The sequence below is a fragment of the Panthera uncia genome (assembly GCF_023721935.1).
Source record: "Panthera uncia isolate 11264 chromosome B3 unlocalized genomic scaffold, Puncia_PCG_1.0 HiC_scaffold_2, whole genome shotgun sequence".
NCBI classification, from domain to species: Eukaryota; Metazoa; Chordata; class Mammalia; order Carnivora; family Felidae; genus Panthera; species Panthera uncia.
In genome coordinates this window covers 4,529,762-4,547,650 of record NW_026057583.1, presented here as the reverse complement: position 1 = coordinate 4,547,650, position 17,889 = coordinate 4,529,762, and the positions used below count along the sequence as shown (strand labels likewise).

Sequence of the window (17,889 nt, the reverse complement as noted above, 5' to 3'; positions counted from 1 at the left end):
AGAGGTGACCGTAGCCACGCGGGCTCTTTCCTCGTTCGGTTCTGCCTCTGTTCTCGCTGCCGCCACCACACTTACATGCGTTCATCACGACGCTGTTTCCCGGCTGGGCCTCCTGCCTGCTGCCCGGCCTGTTGGCCCCAAGTCCGTGCAACAGCCTGTGTGGCCCCAGCAAACCCCCCCACCAGCTCGACGGGCACACCTCGCTCTCCCGCACCGCGTAGACCTTGCATTTCTTACGAACTGAAGCTTTGCGGCCACGCTGCGCCAGGCAAGTCCGCGGGCTGCATTTTCCAGCAGCGTCCGCTCCCTTTGTGTCTCTGTGTTTCATTTCGGTAACTCTCGCCATATTTCCAACGTTCTCCTGACATCATTCTTATATTGGTTATGGTGGTCTGTGCTCAGCAATTGTGACTCACTGAAAGCTCAGATGATGGTTAGCATTTTTTAGCAATAAAGTATTTTTAAATTAAGGTCGGCGCGTTGTTTTAGACACCATGCTGTTGCGTGATTGATAGACCGCAGTGCGGTGTGAACGTGACTTTTATATGCCCTGGGAAACCAAAAAATTCTTGTGACTCACTTTATTGCAACATTCGCTTTATTGCAGTGTTCTGGAAGGGACTCTGCACGTCTCTGAGGTGTGCCTGGCCTCTGCCGGCGGTGGCATCGACTTCAGGACCTTGCGGTGGCTCTCTGCCACTTATGCAAGAAAATCCCTGTCCCCCACGGTGGTGCCGGGGGCCCTTCACCATCTCCCTCCATCCACCTTCATTGCCCCATGGTCCTCTCTGGTCCTTTAGATGTTCCCTGAGTCCCTGTTTCTGTGCTGACTTCATCCTGCTGCCTCCCCAACCCCCACTCCTCTCCCCTACCCCCTTCCCCCATCCCCCTCCCCCATCCCAATCTTTCCTTGGTTCTTTCAAGAGCATGGCCAAATCCTACCTGTTTTTCATATTATTGTGTCATTTGAGCTTCACAAAATCTCTGAGTCCGTCTTAAAGTATTGGTCTTACCAGCTGATTCTTTTAAAAAGGCTTCCATGTTTGCAGGGGCGCCTGGGGGGCTCAGTCAATTGAGCGTCCAACTTCTGCTCAGGTCATGATCTCACAGTTTGTGGGTTCGAGCCCTGCATCGGACTCTGCACTGATAGCTCAGGGCCTGGAGCCCGCTTCGGATTCTGTGTGTCCCTCTCTCTCTGCCCCTCCCCTGCTCATGTTCTCTCTCTGTCTCTCAAAAATAAATACACGTTAAAAATATTTTAAAAAGCCTTCCACGTTGAATTCAGCTGGGGCAATACTGTGTGTCATCACATCTTTGTGGGTTTATGACACCATGATGTCTGAGGTTCCAAGGCAGGCTATTATGAGGACACCCCTCTGACCCGCATTTCCTAAACATACTGACAACAGAGCTCTTCCTCACTCTGATCTATTAACACACTGCAGAGGATCTGGGAAATGCTTCCTGGAGAGTTATTGGGGAGGTAAGCCTTAACCTGTTTTTATTGGTGAAAGAACCGAGGCTCCAAGACAGAAATGCTCACACGAGCAGAGTGAAAGGTGCATCAACCCCGTGATTTTCTTTACTATGCCTTGATGACTTCCGATATTTGTCATCCAGGGAGGACTCGAAAGCTTATCCTTGGGACCCCAGGACTTACTGGCTCCTAAGACTATAACTCAGTTCTCTTTCCTAATAGCTGAACTTTGTCCCACTTCTCTTTTCTAAACATGATCGCGTCCAAGTATTTCTTTGGCTTTTCTTTTCCCGCCAGATGTTTCACAAGTAAGTAACAAAAGGTTCCAATTAAATTTTTCCAAGGGTCTCATCAAAGCATGAAAAGAAATAGCAGATATGTTTTCTGGTATATACCTGGTCTACGTCAAAATCATAGTAACTGGAAAAGGGAAGGAATGATGGCCTGATTTCAAGGAGATATTTATGGCTAAATAAAAACTGAGCCAATTTTATACTGGCCAGAAAGGCATGAGTGTATCTCTGTTTTAACCTTAGCTTTGAGGGTTTTGGAGGGTTACGAATGAAAAATGTTAAATAATTATGTAGAAAATAAGTATTTTCTAATGTTTCAAAAATGAAAGTAAACATTTGGAAAAGTAAGAAAAAAACTTGCATGTTTGCTTAGCATTTTGTTATTATTATTTTTTTAAATGTTTATTTTTGAGAGAGAGAGCAAGACAGAGTGCAAGTGTGGGGGAGGGGCAGAGAGAGAGGGAGACATAGAATCCAAAGCCGAGCTGTCAGCACATAGCCCAGCACAGAGCTCGAACTCATGAACCGCGAGATCATGACCTGAGCTGAAGTCAGACGTTTACCTGACTGAGCCACCCAGGCTCCTTAGCATTTTGTTATTATTATCTGACCTTTAAATCCATCTGTGTTGTAAGTTGTGAGATGCCCTGTTATGGTACTTTGTTTATCATATTAAGAATCATTGTGGGGGGGGGGAGTCAGTGCCCTCGTGAATGGTACCCCTGAATGGTGACATCAGAGGGCTGCACACTGCTGGGGGAGGGGAGACAGGTCTCAATGAGCCAGTCCAACCAAGGTCGCCAAACAACAATAGGCACCAAGTGTGGAGGATCATGCACAGAATTGCTATCGCACATTGCCGAAAATGTCTAGCTTCCAACAAAAGATTATGAAACCTGCTAACACACAGGAAAATGTGAGTCATATTTGGGGGGAAAAGACAGGCTTTGAGAGGGTCCAGATGTTGGACTTATCAGGGAAACTCTCCAAAGTGATTAAGAATATGTTCAGGGGCACCTGGGTGACTCAGTCGGTTAAGCGTCCGACTTTAGCTCATGATCTCACGGTTTGTGAGTTTGAGCCCTGTGTCAGGCTCTATGCCGACAGCTCAGAGCCTGGAGCCTGCTTTGGATTCTGTGTCTCCCTCTCTCTCTCTGCCCCTCCCCCACTTGCACTCGCTCATACACACACTCTCTCTCTCTCAAAAGTAAATAAACGTTAAAAAAAATATGTTCAAAGTACTAAGGGAAACCATATTATAGAATTTAAGGAAGGTATGACATCAATATCTCATCAAATCCATAACACTCATAAAGAAATGATAAGAACCAGGCAGAAATTCGGGAACTGAAAAACATTGTGACCGAAATGAATTCACTGGACAGGTGGAACAGCAGATTTGAGCTGTTGTAAGAAAAAGTAAGCAGAGGGGCACCTGGGTGGCTTAGTCGCTTGAGTGTTTGACTTCAGCTCAGGTCATGATCCCATGGTTCACGAGTTCGAGCCCCGTGTTGGGCTCAGTGCTGACAGCTCAGAGCCTGGAGCCTGCTCCCCTGCTTTGGATTCTGTGTCTTCTCTCTTTCTTTCTGTCCCTCACCCACTCACACACTCTCTTTCTCAAAAATAAATTAAAAAAAAGAAAAAGAAAAGAGAACGTAAGCAGACTTGGAGATAAAGCAATAGAAAATGATGCAATCTGAGGGCAAGAGAGGAAAAAGAAGGAAGAACAATGAATGTGGCCGTAGAGAAATGTAGGACTTCACGAAGTGCACCCACGTTGCGTAATGGGAGTCCCAGGAGAAGAGGAGAGGTAAAAAGGAGGAGACAGAAATTCAAAGAAATAATGGCAAATCCCATATTTGATTCAAAAAGAAACCAGTGTACACACTCAGGCAGCTCAGTGCGTTCCAAGAGGGACGAATGCCTGGAGACCCCCCCCCCCCCCCCCCCAGACCGTAATCGGTGACGAAAGCCAAAGACGCAGAGCGCATCTGGAAAGCAGAGGAGCCCGCACACCAGCCTTACCGATGGCACAGGGACAGCCTGAAGACTGACGGCTGACTTCCCATCGGAAACAGTGGAGGTCAGCAGGCGGTGAATGAAAGACAAAAGCGTCCCCACGGATCGCACATCCGGTCAGCTCCCTTACAGCACAGAGGGCAACCTAAGGAGGCGAGCAGAAGCTGAGGGACCGTGTGGCCAGACCCGCCTTACAAGAAACACAGAAGATGATCAGGTCACAGGTAGCAACGCCAGGCAGTGACCTGTACCTGTTATGCCCAGAATTCGCGATCCCCAAATACCACCAGGGAGCTCTTTGGCAAAAGCAAAAGAGCCTTTATTCGAGCTAGCTCGAGCTCGATCGCCTACCTGCACCGACGCAGTGGGGAGATGCCGGGGAGAGTGAACGAGTTTCAAAAGCACAAAGGTTTTATTGGGGTCTAGGGGCAGTTGGTGGGGTAATGGCTGTGGCCTCAGCCGATTGGCTGGGGAAGGGTCGTGGCCTCGGCCGATTGGCTGGGGAAGGGTCGTGGCCTCGGCCGATTGGCTGGGGAAGGGCCGGAGTCCCGTTGCGCAGGTCGCCTGCGTGTTTTGATTGGGAAGTTTGATCGGGTGAGCGGGAGGTTACTCAAGGGGAGGAGGCGTGGTCTGAGGTTTCTGCGATTTTCCCGGAAAGGGGCCGTGTTGGGTGTCGGGGACATAGTCACTCAAGGTGGAGGACACAGAACAAGACGGAGTCGGCCGGCGTAGGTCCGCTCTTTCATACCCCCGCGCGATAGCAGGGAGCACCGGCGACAAGGATTGCGTCCATCGTCACCCAGTTGTGTCCGTTGCCCAGGTCTTCTCCTGACTCATTTAAATTTTTTTTTAACGTTTATTTATTTATTTTTGAGACAGGGAGAGACACAGCATGAACAGGGGAGGGTCAGAGAGAGAAAGACACAGAATCTGAAACAGGCTCCAGGCTCTGAGCAGTCAGCACAGAGCCCGACGCGGGGCTCGAACTCACGGAGTGCGAGATCGTGACCTGAGCCGAAGTCGGACACTCAACCGACTGAGCCCCCCAGGCGCCCCTCCTGACTCATTTAAAAAGCAGTTTCACAAACGGGATGTGCATAGCGTACTGTTGCGCCCATAATGCGCAGAGACGCAGCATATTTGATTAGAGCGGCGCCCCGGAGGCGGGGTGGGGGGGTGGGGGGGGGCGCAGCCGCACTGGGGTAAGTTCTTACCAAATAACCGACTCATTACAACTTCATTAAGTTATACGGAGACCGGCGGGGGTGGGGGGTGGCGGGGGGCTGGGTGGCTCAGTCGGTTGAGCCTCCGACTTCGGCTCAGGTCACGATCTTTGAAAACGTTGGCTCCGGCCTATTCTACCTTTATCAGGAATTCTTGCAAACCACAGGCTTGTCCGATCACTTGGAGACTGGGGAGGGGGGAGGCAGGGATGCCGTGAAGCCCAGGGAGCGGTGTCCTGCCTCAGAACCGCGTGAACAGAAACAGGCTAACATGACACGTTTCCTACTTCTGAGGCAGTGACATTGTAATTCTGCCTTCCCGCTTCCTTCGATGTTATTTGGGTTCCAAATTTCTGCACTGAGGATGCATCCTTTGAGGGTCAAGTTCACTCTGCTGCTGCTGCTGCAGCCACAAGACAGACGGCGGGGGTGGGGGTGGGCGGTTTCCATCCAAAAGCTCCTCTTTGTGTCAACGAGTGACGAGTGACGGATCCTTTACCTGCACTGTGTTTTCCATTCAGATTCGAAAAGTTAAAGGAAAAGGAAAATGATGTGGAAAAGGTGGGGGTTTGGAGCCAACGGCCAAGAAAGAATTCTTGAACGGTCTTTGGTGCAAAAAGGCGACCTTATGAAAGCAAGGGGACTGGACAGGCGGGCGGGGGAGCTGCACTGGGGTGGTGAAGAGTGGCTCCTTATATACTATGCAGTTGGGGAGGTGAAGGCCTAAGGGAAGCCTCCAGAAGGACTTTGATGTGCTAAGATGCCAGGGGCCCTGCTGTTGTCCAGCTGAGGCTGGTTTCCCTCCTGGGAGAAGTTAACACTAGGACCGCAGGGGCTTGGGGGGGTGGAGTGGGGAAGGTTCTACGTATTTGCCTCAAGTATCTCAAGGGGCTGCAGGTTTTGACGAAATTTAATGTCACCTGCCATTTCCTTCTGGTCTCTGTTCCCACATCACTGTGGAGGGGAGGGTGACGTCTGGGCTCCAGGAAACGGCCTATAGGTTTCCGGAGCTTAGGCTATGGGCAAAGTTGCCTTTTTCTTGTAATTTACCAAGACATGTGTAAACTGATGGGGACTCAGGTTCCCCAGGGCTGTGATCTCTATCAGTTCACCCTTTGTTTGCTTTTTTTCTTTTTCTTTCCTTTGTCCTGGGGCATCTGGGAGGGTCTGAGGAATGTTACACATGTCCCCCCTGAGGCATGGGGGTGGGGTGGGGTGGGGTGTCAGCTTTCTTTCTGTTCCCTCATCGAAGGGAGAGGACCAGGGGACAGACCGGGCCTTGAGGAGAGACTGATTATATACTTGGGAGTTGGGGGAGGTAAACACAGGGTGAAGCGTCCAGAAGGACTTTCATATGCTAAGAAAGACTCACAGGATCCTGGAGGCCTGGCTATTGTCAAGCCAAGGCAGTTCTCCCCTCTAGCAAAGCATTAGCATTAGGACAGCGGAGAGTTCCAGAAGGAAAATCCTCCTCTGCCCGCCTCAAGTATTTGTCAGCGGGCTGCAGGTTATAAGGCAATTTGATTTCATCTATATTTCCTTCTGCCTTTGGTCCCCACATCAGAAAATGGTTTCGTATTTATTTTCAAGATCTTGATCTCTACGCCCAAGGTGGGGCTGGAACTCACGACCCTGAGATCAAGAGCCCCACCCTTCCCGGACTGAGCCCGCCCGGAGCCCAAAGAAGGAAAAGGTTTGACGTGTTTAACTCCACGAGGCCTGCCCGCTGGAGTTTCTCCTCCCCCCTGCTCTGCAGCCCAGCTCAGGTAGATCTCCCCTGGGGGGTGGAAGATGCAGGGGGTGGGGAGGGCGACCCCTCCAACCCCCACCTACCCCCACCCTTCCTTTGCCCTTGCCTCCAACCCTCACTCCTCCCCGCCCCTGGCTCCTGTGCTGTCACTGATTGGCCAGCAGGCCCCGAACCTGGCCAATCCGCGGGGTTGGGGGGGGGCGGTTGCCATGACTACGAGGCACGCTAACACCACCGGTGTCCGGTGTCAGGGGCCGACAGAGGAGAGGGCACCATGGCGCAGAACTTGTATGGTCCTCGAGTGCGGATGGGCAACTGGAACGAGGACATCTACCTGGAGGAGGTACGTCCCGGGGACCCCCCCCTCCCCGCCCCAAGTCCAGCGTCCCGGGCTCCTTCCTCACCCTGCAGGCGCCCAGTACCCCTCACCCCGCGCATCTCCGAACGCCCAGAAAGTTCACCTGCCGCCCACTGACCCGGTCACACGTCCCGAACTCGGTGCCTCCGCGTTAGTCCAGAGCCCATCACGCTCCCTCCGTCCTTACAGACTCAGGGGCTCCAGAGGCCGCCGTCCAGGCGGGGAGGGGGCTCTACGTGGACGCACTGCCCCCTGGCACTCCCCCACCCGTCACACACTGCCTCCTAGGTGTCCCCGTGGTGTCCCTGTCACTGACACTGGCTCAGACGAGGCCCTGGGCCATCGCGTGTCCATCCAGCTGTATGTGTGTGCAGAGGGTGGGGCGGTGGGCTTTCAGCGACAATCACCGACCAACCTGCTGAGACCTCAGCCGGGGACACATGGCCTCCAAAGGTTACTCAGGACCTTCTCTGGCTGGAGTCCTCCAAGGTGATGCTGCTTTTTCTTTTCTTTCTTTCTGTTTTGTGCTTTTCTCATTTTTTTCAAACATTCTACAATGCAGCAAAAATATTAAAAAAAAATGCTAAGAGAATTCCCACCCTTCCCCATTATGCTCACATTTCTTTTGGTCAAATTTTGCCCTTTCAACTGGATGTGCTTCTGACCTACCTGCCACCACCATCTGCATCGTTCAGGCCTGTTGTCCTTCTGGGTCACGTTCTCTCCCTCCTTTACCAGGAGCTCATGAAGGACTTCTTGGAGAAGAGAGCTAAAGGACAGCTTCTCATACAGAGAAACAGGAGACTCAAAGAGAATCTCTTGAGACCGGTAATTTTATTTTATTTTATTAAAAAATTTTTAAAAATATAATTTATTGTCAGGTCGGCTAGCATACAGTGCATACATAAAATGTGCTCTTGGTTTTGGGGGTAGATTCCTGTGGTTCATCGCTTACATACAAACACCCAGTGCTCATCCCAACAGGTGCCCTCCTCAAGGCCCATCCCCCATATTCCCTGCCCCGCTCCCAGTCAGCCCTCAGTTTGTTCTCTGTGTTTAAGAGTCTCTTATTGGGGCGCCTGGGTGGCTTAGTTGGTTAAATGTCCGACTTCAGCTCAGGTCATGATCTTACCGATCGTGAGTTCGAGCCCCGCGTCGGGCTCTGTGCTGACAGCTCAGAGCCTGGAGCCTGCTTTGGATTCTGTGTCTCCCTTTCTGTCTGCACCTCCCCCTTTTATGTTCTGTCTCTCTCTCTCTAAAATAATTAAAACATTAAAAAAAAAAAAAAACGATGGTGGGGCCCCCGGGGGGCTTGGTCAGTTAAGCGTCTGACTTCGGCTCAGGTCATGATCTCGCAGTCCCGTGAGTTCGAGCCCCGCGTCGGGCTCTGTGCCGACAGCTCGGAGCCTGGAGCCTGCTTCGGATTCTGTGTCTCCCTCTCTCTCTCTGCCCCTTCCCCACTGGCACTCTGTCTCTCTCTCTCTCTCAAAAAATAAATAAACAATTAAAAAAAAAGAGTCTCTTACTGAGACTGATAATTTTAGACTCAAGCACTGTTTTCAAAATTCTACTGAATTAAGTGTGAGTCAGGCAAGCAAACGTTCCATAAATGAATTATCATTTGGAAAATATCAGGTTGTGTTTTTTCCTTTAGATCTGAAAACCACAGTTTAAAATTCCCTAAGATTTTAGGAACAGAGGAGAAATCTGCCCTTAATTATGTTTACCCTCGTTTTCCGAACGAAGAAATGAACACATCAGTGCAGGAATATGTAAAACACCCTTTGGTTGGTGCTGAAGGCATTTCCAGTGAGTTTGAATCCATTAGTGGTGGAGTCAGCCTGAGTGGTTTTTCATCGGCTTTTTCTACCTCACTGGGGATTTGGGGGGGGGGGGGACTTTGGCGACGTGGGAGGGGATCGGTGGCAGGAAAAGGAAGGAAATGGAAAACTCGAGGGAGCCAGAGTGGTTATTACCCAAGTGGTCCGAGTGGTATTACCGCCAACGAAATGGGTCCTAGACAGTGAAGGAAGGAAGGTGCAGTGAGGTGAGTCTGAAAAACTCCCATTTCCGTTGTAGATGCAGCTTTCCGTTTCGGAGGATGGGTACGTTCACTGTGGTGACATGGTGATGCTCGTGAACCCCGCCCACACGGAGGTGGAGGCCCACCTGTTTCTGGGCGGGGAACTGAGCCTGTGCACGACTCCCGATGAAATTAAAGCGCATCTGAGCGACGAGTTAGAGGTGCCGTGTGGCCTGAGCGCAGCTCAAACCAGGATCCCGGTTGGCAGAAACACTTTCACCATTTTGAGGTAGAGACAGACGCTCCCGTTGTCCGCGCGTTTTTGCCATAAATACGTTTGCGCGCAGAGCTTCAGGGTGCCTGGAGGCCGAGGCGGTGGGAACCTTCTCTGGGATTCCCGCCTTGCGTCCTCCCCTGAGGACGCCGTTGGGGCCCTTTACACACCCTTCACCTTGAACCTCAGGGCAACTGCTAATTTGTGTTCGATGATAAAGGCTTCTTTCCGAGGTATTGGATCCAAGGAACTAAATTCACACTCTGCCTGGACTGGGTTTTGCTAACAGCTTCTCGGGGTGCTCGGAGCTCATTATGGGTGTTTCTGTGGCTTTTAATCACTCTGTTGCTTTTAGAGCGAAACTAGATAGCTCGGTGCAAAGGGCGTTGCTCTTTTGTGATGAACTGTTTACCAAAAATGTGCCTGACGTTTTGAAAATGAGCGATTAAATCCTCAGAGCAGAGCCACGATTACAGTAGGAAAGCCTTGCTTTCACTTTGCTCGTGAAATAAGGATAGCAATGTTTCTACTACGAAAATGTAGCCCGACCTCTTAGTCTTCAGATTTCTTTTGAATACCGGTAATTCGTTCATGTTGAGACCACCACACGCCGAGCACAAGTTCCGCGTCCCGGAGGGTTGAGGGGGAAGGCTGTGTTAGGTGTGTTCGAATCAATGTGTTACCCTGGATCTTTCTAAAGTTGTCCGCGCACCTGACCAGAATTCCTCAGGGCAGGGCAGCGTGACGTGCTCTGGGCCACAGATAAAGGGGCGTCGTGCGTTCTGGCTGTGGCGGGACACAGGGACAGGGTGCCAGCCGGCTCTGAGGGCCAACGGAAACGGCCATCTCGAAAGTGTGGACACGCATTAGCGAGAACGTGGGTTATAAGCAGAGTTGCACGCGCCAGAACTAGAACGTGGCAGGGATCGCACTGCAGAGACTTGACGCGATGCTTATTCTTGACGTGCAGGGCCGACGGAAACGCCACGGGTCAGGTCCTCAGGTACGGACAGGACTTCTGCCTCGCGACCACGGGAGGGTTTGAAGACAAAATGGTGAGTCGCGGCCGCCGGCTGAAGGGGACAGGGAACGCTGCAGGCGTCTCTGGCTTCGTCCGGGTCTCAGCCTGGAGCTTTGCACACGCGGTGTCGGGGGTCACTTCTTGCCTCGTCGCTTTTCCAATTACGAAGCGAATACCCTCAGGCGCTAAGGAGGAAGGGAGAAAACCCTCCTTTGCTACGCAGCTGACGCAAAACCAAAAAATGATTGGATTAATCAATAATCATCTGACACCTGTCAATGTCACCAAGGCCAGCAAGGCGTATTATCTGATAACTTTTTTTTTTCCTTTTTTTTTTAAACTTGATTTTTCCCTTTCCCCTGGGGATTAGATCCAGCTACATGTGGGTTTAACTCCAGCTGAAATGTCGATCTATGGGGTGGGGCTTTGGGTAAAGTTGTTGACCTTTCTTGAGTCTTTGTCGTCTATAACGTGGGATTGTTGCACCTTGCTACATGCTTAACTGCCTCACTTGTATGAACTCACTTCGATATCCAACAAGTCTGTGAGCTAGGGACCGTTTTACGCCCATTTTACTGATGGGGACACCGAGGCACAAGGTCAGGTGATTTTGCCCCGGGTCGCTCAGCCGTTAAGGGGCGGACTGGGTACTCCGCACCGTCTCTCACCGAATCACAGCTTCCATCACTGTATCGTGTAGCATTACTGGCTCTTCTGCTACCAAGAAAAATCAGCGTTGCCAGTCGAACCCCTACACCGCAGATGGTCAGCTGCAGCCTGATTTGAAACGTAGAAAGTAGAGAAAATACCAAATCGTTGAAGGAGGGGAGTAAGTCACAGTTGTCCTATGCAGAGATTAACATTCCTAACATTTTGGCTTACTTTCTTTTATAGTCTGTTCCCTCCCTCCCTCCCTCCCTCCCTCCCTCCTTTGTTCCCTACCTCTCTCTCCACTCTCTCCTTAACTCTCCCAACTCCTTTGTCTCCTATAAATTATCTCTTCTCCACCTGTGCATTGATTTGCATTTATTACCTGCCCTTCCACAGACGATAACGTTCTGTCATTTTGCACGTAATGTTTCCTGCCACCTGCTACGTGGCTTTTATTTTTATTTTATTTTTATTTTATTTTATTTTATTTTATTTTATTTTATTTTATTTTATTTTATTTATCTATCTCTCTATCTATCTATCTATCTATCTATCTTCTTTGGCTACTTGGCTTTGAAATGGTAGTTGTTTTACCGTATTTTTGAATAAACGGATCAGTGTTTCCCTTTGCAATTCCTGCCCCTGCCCCAGAGATACTATAGAAAGAGAAACTTGCATCGACTTCTTGGTGGCTCAAGTTGACCTTGTGCTGGGATTTGTTCTTGCTTTCTTCTTCTTCTTTTTTTTTAATGTTTTTTTTTGAGAGAGAGAGAACATGTGGGTAGAGGGGGGCAGAGGGTCCGAAGCGGGCTCTGCGTTGACAGAAGAGAGCCCGACGTGGGGTTCAAGCTCACAAACCGCGAGATCATGACCTGATCTGAAGTCCGATGCTCAACTGACTGAGCCTCCCAGGTGCCCTGGAGTTTTTTCTTCTTTAATTAATGGATTTATTTTTATTTTAGAGAGAGAGAGAGTGGGGGAGGGGTCAGGAGAGAGAGACAGAGACAGAGACAGAGACAGAGACAGAGAATCCCAAGCAGGCTCCGTGCTCAGGACAGAGCCCCACGTGGGACTCGATCCCACAACCTTGGGATCATGACCTGAGCCAGAACCCGGAGCTGGAGGCTCAACCAACTGATCCCCCCAGGCGCCCCAGGTCCTCCTTAGCCGCTTGAGATTTATTCTGATACAGGGTTCCGTGCAGACATGTGATTTCCCCCCCAATGACTAAAGAGCCACATTTGTGTTATTTCTTGAATAATTACTCTTTCCTCACTGACACATGCCTTGCGTAGCACCCGTTAAGTCCCCATACGTCCACGAGCTCTCTCAGCTTCCTATCTGGACGCTCTGAGCTCAAGTTGTGTATTTTTGTCCGAGGGTTATATTCTACCTTCGGACAGCTCTAGGGCTGTCTCTCTCTCGTCACACCTCTTCGTCTGCATCGCATTAGGAATGAACGTCTCAGTTAGATGCAGCTACTGTTGCAAGTTTCTCTGCTCCCCCCCCCCCCCCCCCCATGGGGAGAAAGATCACGCGGCGGTTTTGATCGGCCTGTAAAACTGCACAAGTTCACGGATTTAGTAGCTCTATGACACGCATGCTCTTCTGAGATGCCCCGCCGTGTACTCATTTATTCTTCCCATCTCTCAGTGAAGTTTTGTGGTTCTCCCCAAGTGGACCTGACGCCTATCCCGTTAAGGTTGTCTCTTGGTGTCTCGCACTGGGTGTTACCATAGTTGCAACAAAAATGTGACCAAGTCATTGATGTTCATGCTCGCCTTTGATGAGATCACTCACTCCTATCGCTTCCAGTGGTTTTCCAGTTGGTTCTCTTCTTACTCTTTTTTTAAACGTTATTTATTATTGAGAGACAGAGAGACAGAGCTCGAGCAGGGGAGGGGCAGAGAGAGAGAGGGAGACACAGAATCCGAAGCGGGCTCCGGGCTCTGAGCCGTCGGCGCAGAGCCCGACGCGGGGCTCGAACTCAAAAACTGCGAGATCATGAGCTGAGCCGAAGTCGGACGCTCAACCGACTGAGCCCCCCAGGGGCCCCCCAGTTGGTTCTCTTATGACTGCTGGGCAGACAGTTGTTTCTCTTTCCAGGGATGATGACTGCCTCTCTTCCTCAATTCTCATATTTCTGGACCTTGTCTTTGAATTAGCAAGTATTTCTGGGGCGTTCCTAAAAAAATCTGGTAATCGCCACCTTTTAGACTTGTTCCTGAGTCGTTATCATCTTTCTTTGACAAAGTGGGGTTTGTGGTTTGATGTCGGCATTGTCTGCCTGTGTGGGCCCGGCCGGCTTCCCTGCCCACATCTAGCTTGTGGTCAAGCCCACGGGTCTCCCTTTGCAGTGCTCCTGGCCCTCTCTTTTCATCCCCAGTGCTGGGACCTCAATCCAGGCCCTCCGTGGCTTGACCCCTCCGGTCTGTCCTGACTTCAGACCACAGTAGATGCATGCTGCCAGATTGATCCTTTAGGGGCTCGGGCTTGGTAAGTGCTGCCACCACGGTGGCATTTAAGGCCCTCTGTGACATGTCCCGTGTCCACACGCGGTCAGCCTTGCCCGCGGGCTCCCGGCACCACACTGCTTCCTCCTCAGAGCTCTCATGAGCCCCTGGGAGAGCACGTGTCCCCACGTGCGCCCGCCTACAGCTCTGCACGTCCCTTCTGGCCACCACGCCTCATGGGTGCGTCCCCTTCACCTCCTCTGTCCCCTCTCCTGCTCGTCAGGAGACACCTTCACGATGGCAACCCGTTGCTGCCTTCCCCGTAGCGCCTCACGGCACAGCTTTGCACATGAAAACCTACCGAAATCTGCAGAGATGGCCTCCAGGTTCAGGGTCAAGGGGAATCAGTAAAGGACTAACAAACAACTAACGTTTTGGAGTTTTCTGCAGGATGGCGTGCTTCTTGACCCAGTTACAGGTGGCCAGAGAGCGGTCTAAATAAATCCCAAGTGTGGACATCAGCTCCACGGGGGCGTGGGCCCCCCTCCGAGGCTCACAGTAAACGTAGCTGTGACAGTGACGGTTTTAAGGACACTTGGCTTCATGGAACAAGTTTCATGCATAATTATTTCTCAGAAGAAAAACAGTGGTCCAGGCCTAGGTCCTGAGAGTGAGGAGAGGGGGACGGATCAGGAGGAGACAGAGGGTTTGGTATTCAAAGGAAGGAAAACCCCAGGCGGATCAGTCGGTTGAGCATCCGACTTCGGCTCAGGCCATGATCTAGTGGTCCGTGAGTTCGAGCCCCGCGTCGGGCTCTGTGCCGACGGCTCGGAGCCCGGAGCCCGCTTCGGATTCTGTGTCTCCCCCCTCTCTGCCCCTTCCCTGCTCATGCTGTCTCTTTCTCTCTCAAAAATAAATAAACACGAACAAAATTCAAAGGAAGGAAAGGCAGTGGAACTGATGCGGGCGGCCTCAGCATTCTGAGATGGCGTCTCGACGGCAGAGGAAAACAGAGTATTCTCAAAAGTCGGCAAGAACGGGGTTTTCCGAAGCTGCTTTTGAACGCCCTTGACATCGGCCAGTGAGCTGCTCGTGTCCCCAGCCTTTCGAGCAGCGTGACGTAGCTCATCTGTGCGCTGTCCTTTTCAGCTGTATTTATCCAGTGACCACAGGACCCTCCAGAAGTCGTCCAAGAGATCTCTGCTCCAGGAGGCGTACCTGACGGATGAGGTCTCCTACCTGAGCTGCTGGCAGGCCGCCTTCCTGGACCCCCAGCTGCGCCTGGAATACGAAGGCGCCCCCGTTCCGGTGAGCTCTGCCTGGGGGAGACCCGGGCGCTGTTCCGAGGATGCGATTTTCTCCCGTCTGTACATCGGGGCTTCTCAGCGCGCCAGGGCCTAAAGTGACTTGTGTGCTCTCTCCGCCCAGCCCCTGCCAGCTGTAGACACACACAGGCTGGGCGCCCGCCCCCGAGTCAGGCTGAGAGCCCCCTACCCGGGACGGTGAGGGTCATGACCTGCTTCCTTCCAGGAAGAAAATTTCTGCAGGGCCTGGAAGCTTGGGTCCTGCGGGGCCATCCTTCCTGTTCCCACTGCTGACGTTTTCTCGGGAGCCTGGGCCCTGCGGGACTGGGGCCCCACGCACGGGCCTGACGGGAAGGCGAGTCCGCTGGGCCAGGCGCTTTGCTGCTGGCTCCTGACGCTTCCCGCGGACGCAGAGTGGGGGTTGCTGGGAGTCGCTGGGAGCGTGCGGAACCCCAGCGGGCAGGGACTCGAAGGGGTGACCAGCGGGGTGGCCTCGCGGGAGGGTGCCCCCAGCTACGGGCCACCTGCGCCCACCGGCCCCGTGCGCCCCCCCCTGCGGGGCTCTGCAGGCGGACCCGCGCTCACCAGGGTCTCTCCTCTGGCACGGAGAATGCACGCGGGGTCCCCGGCGACGCGCCCCCCGGCCCGGCTTTGCTCTCCTTGAAATCGCTCACCGTTGCCATGATCTCAACCGTTAGCGTCTCATTTTCCTTCCCCGTGGAGCGTCGGTGAAGACGGCGGCTGCCTGACGAGGTGTGGGGAGGAGTAGGTGGCCAGTGCGTCCCCTGCGCTCGCGGGAGCAGTGCCTGGCTGCCGGCGGCTCGCGCGTGGTCGTGCCGCGGTCCCGGCTGTGCTCGTGCGAAAGCAGGGCGCCCGGCCCGTTGCTGACCCAGACCCCGCTTGGCGCCTCACCCCTGGCCGGGCTACCAAAATTTTTGCTTTTCAGGACTCGGAGGCCTTAATTCATAATGCAAACAGCACTGTCTCTTCCTCTTTAAAGGCAAATGCAAAGATCCTCATCTATCACTGCCGCACGAATCGGGGGCTAGCAGTCCACAGGCATCTTTTCTTGAGGTACGGAAGGAACTTTGCTGCAGGGTTTCGCATCCACGATGGGCGTGGAGGTTGTGCCTCTGAGCAAAGCAGCTCTGTTTAACGAGGGTGCCCGCCCCCCCCGACGCAAGAAGTCCTTTGATGATGAAATATTGTCACCAAGGACTCACTTGGTGGCGCGGCAAATCCTACCGGAGCCCCTTGTGTCCCACAAGCTTTTCCCTGACAAGAGGATTTTGTTTTCAAGTTTATTTACTGATTTCGAGAGAGACAGAGACAGCACACGTGGGGAAGGGGCAGAGAGAGAGGGAGACAGAGAATCCCAAGCAGGCCCCGCACGGCCGGCACAGAGCCCGACGCGGGGCTCAAACCCACGAACCGGGAGATCGTGACCTGAGCCCAAACCAAGAGTTGGACCCTGAACCACCAGGCGCCCCTTTGCCAAGAGGATTTTAGCGGTAATGGGACCCCAGGCGCTTCGGCGTTGCCCGAGCAGGTCAAACATCCAGCAAAGACGTACGGTAGAGGCAGCCCCGAGCGGAGGCTGTTGAGCCAGGGGCTTGGAAGATGATGTGGACAGCTTACCCAGGGCCGTTACCCCGTTTCCAACCCGTGTCCCTTCTCTCTTGGCCCAGTACCTATTTCGGGAAGGAAGCTGAGGTGGCCGTCCACACGCATCTGGATTCACACAGAGTCGAAAAGCCGAGCAACCATTGGATGTTGGTGACCGGGAATCCCAGGAAAGACTCGTCCGCCATGTTGGACCTGCCCAAGCCACCGGCTGAGGCTCCCCCAGCCCTGGAGCAGGCCACGGACCCCGGGGCGCAGTGACTCCAGGCGCGCTCTGGAAAAACGTAGCTTTGCTGGAAATCGATGATCTTGGCCGTGCCCCAAGCCATTTTTCAGTAAGGCGTACAAGTCCCTGAACACTCTATTAAAACAAAGGCTGTGTGAAGATTCTTGAATTAGTGGTGGGGGTCTGGGCCACAGAAAGAAACTGGCTCTGGGGAGATGGCTCCTAGGTGGCATTTGAAGGTGACGGATGATACTCTTTGTTGATCACTAGTTCCTGAAGAACTGTAGATCCCATGTAGCGGCAGCTTCTACGAGGACAGCGTGTTCCCTTTGAAAGCTACGTGTGTGCGATAAAGCTATCAGAACCACACGGGATCTTTGTCACCCGCCCCCCCACCCCCAACACCGGCCCCACCAAACAACGTACTAAGAAATCAACAGTGTGGAGCTGTGAGCCGTGGCCTTACCTTGGAAACGAATGCTTTCCCCCTTGTATTTTTATTTCTACCTCTGACTCGGGGGCGGGGTGGTCAGGACCTCTACCTGCCTGGTCACGCCGTGGTGTCATGATTTTCAAACCGCAGAACCCCTTTACTCTTTGAAACGGGCACTTTAGTCATGGCGCCCGCGCGATCAGCAAGTTCCTGATGAAATAAACGTGTTGCCTTCTGCGTGTTTGCTCGTCTACTCACCCTTCGTGGAGGGTCCGTGACGTGTGGGGTGTTTTAATGGGATGAAGATTCCCCCAGCCCTGTGGGTAGCGATGAGCCGGGAGCCTGTCTCCCACGTAAATATACCAAGAGGCAGACAGGAAGCCACAGGTGGTGTAGACGTGTTTTACCTAGACGCTCCTTCAAGCCGATGTGGGTTGACACTCTTCAGGGAGGCCTTTGCCAGCAAGTGCTTTGGGAGTCAGGGTGGTGGTTCCCTTCCGCGGCTGTGTGGTGGATGTACCTGGAGAGCTCTGGCAATTACTGGTGCCTGGGCCCCAGCCCGGAAACTCTGATTTAATGCAGCCAAGGTGGAGACCCACTGCGTGAGGAGGAGGAGGAGGGAGCAGTGCTTCCTTGAGTTAGTTTTCCTTCCCTTCCCCTGTGTTCACCTGTTGTGTTTCTTAAATTCCACATATGAGTGAAGTCACGTGATACCTATCTTTTATCAGTCGATGGACATTTGGGCCCCTTCCGTAATTCGG

General features: G+C 52.6%; 1 protein-coding gene across 2 annotated transcripts; it reads left to right on the top strand.

Annotated features, from left to right (window-relative positions):
* The first annotated feature begins 6,590 nt into the window (after positions 1-6,590).
* CFAP161 (cilia and flagella associated protein 161) lies at positions 6,591-17,365 on the top strand. 2 transcript variants are annotated; one of them, XM_049614344.1, is made up of 8 exons: positions 6,591-6,778; positions 7,014-7,105; positions 7,859-7,948; positions 9,200-9,432; positions 10,388-10,472; positions 14,692-14,850; positions 15,847-15,920; positions 16,535-17,365. In XM_049614344.1, exons 2-8 carry the CDS (start codon positions 7,037-7,039, stop codon positions 16,728-16,730), a joined length of 906 nt encoding a protein of 301 aa, XP_049470301.1. In that variant the 5' UTR covers positions 6,591-6,778; positions 7,014-7,036; the 3' UTR covers positions 16,731-17,365. The 2 variants fall into 2 exon arrangements, with proteins under 2 accessions (XP_049470301.1, XP_049470300.1); XM_049614343.1 differs by lacking the exon at positions 6,591-6,778 and having other exon boundaries at positions 6,964-7,105.
* Positions 17,366-17,889: the final 524 nt, after the last annotated feature.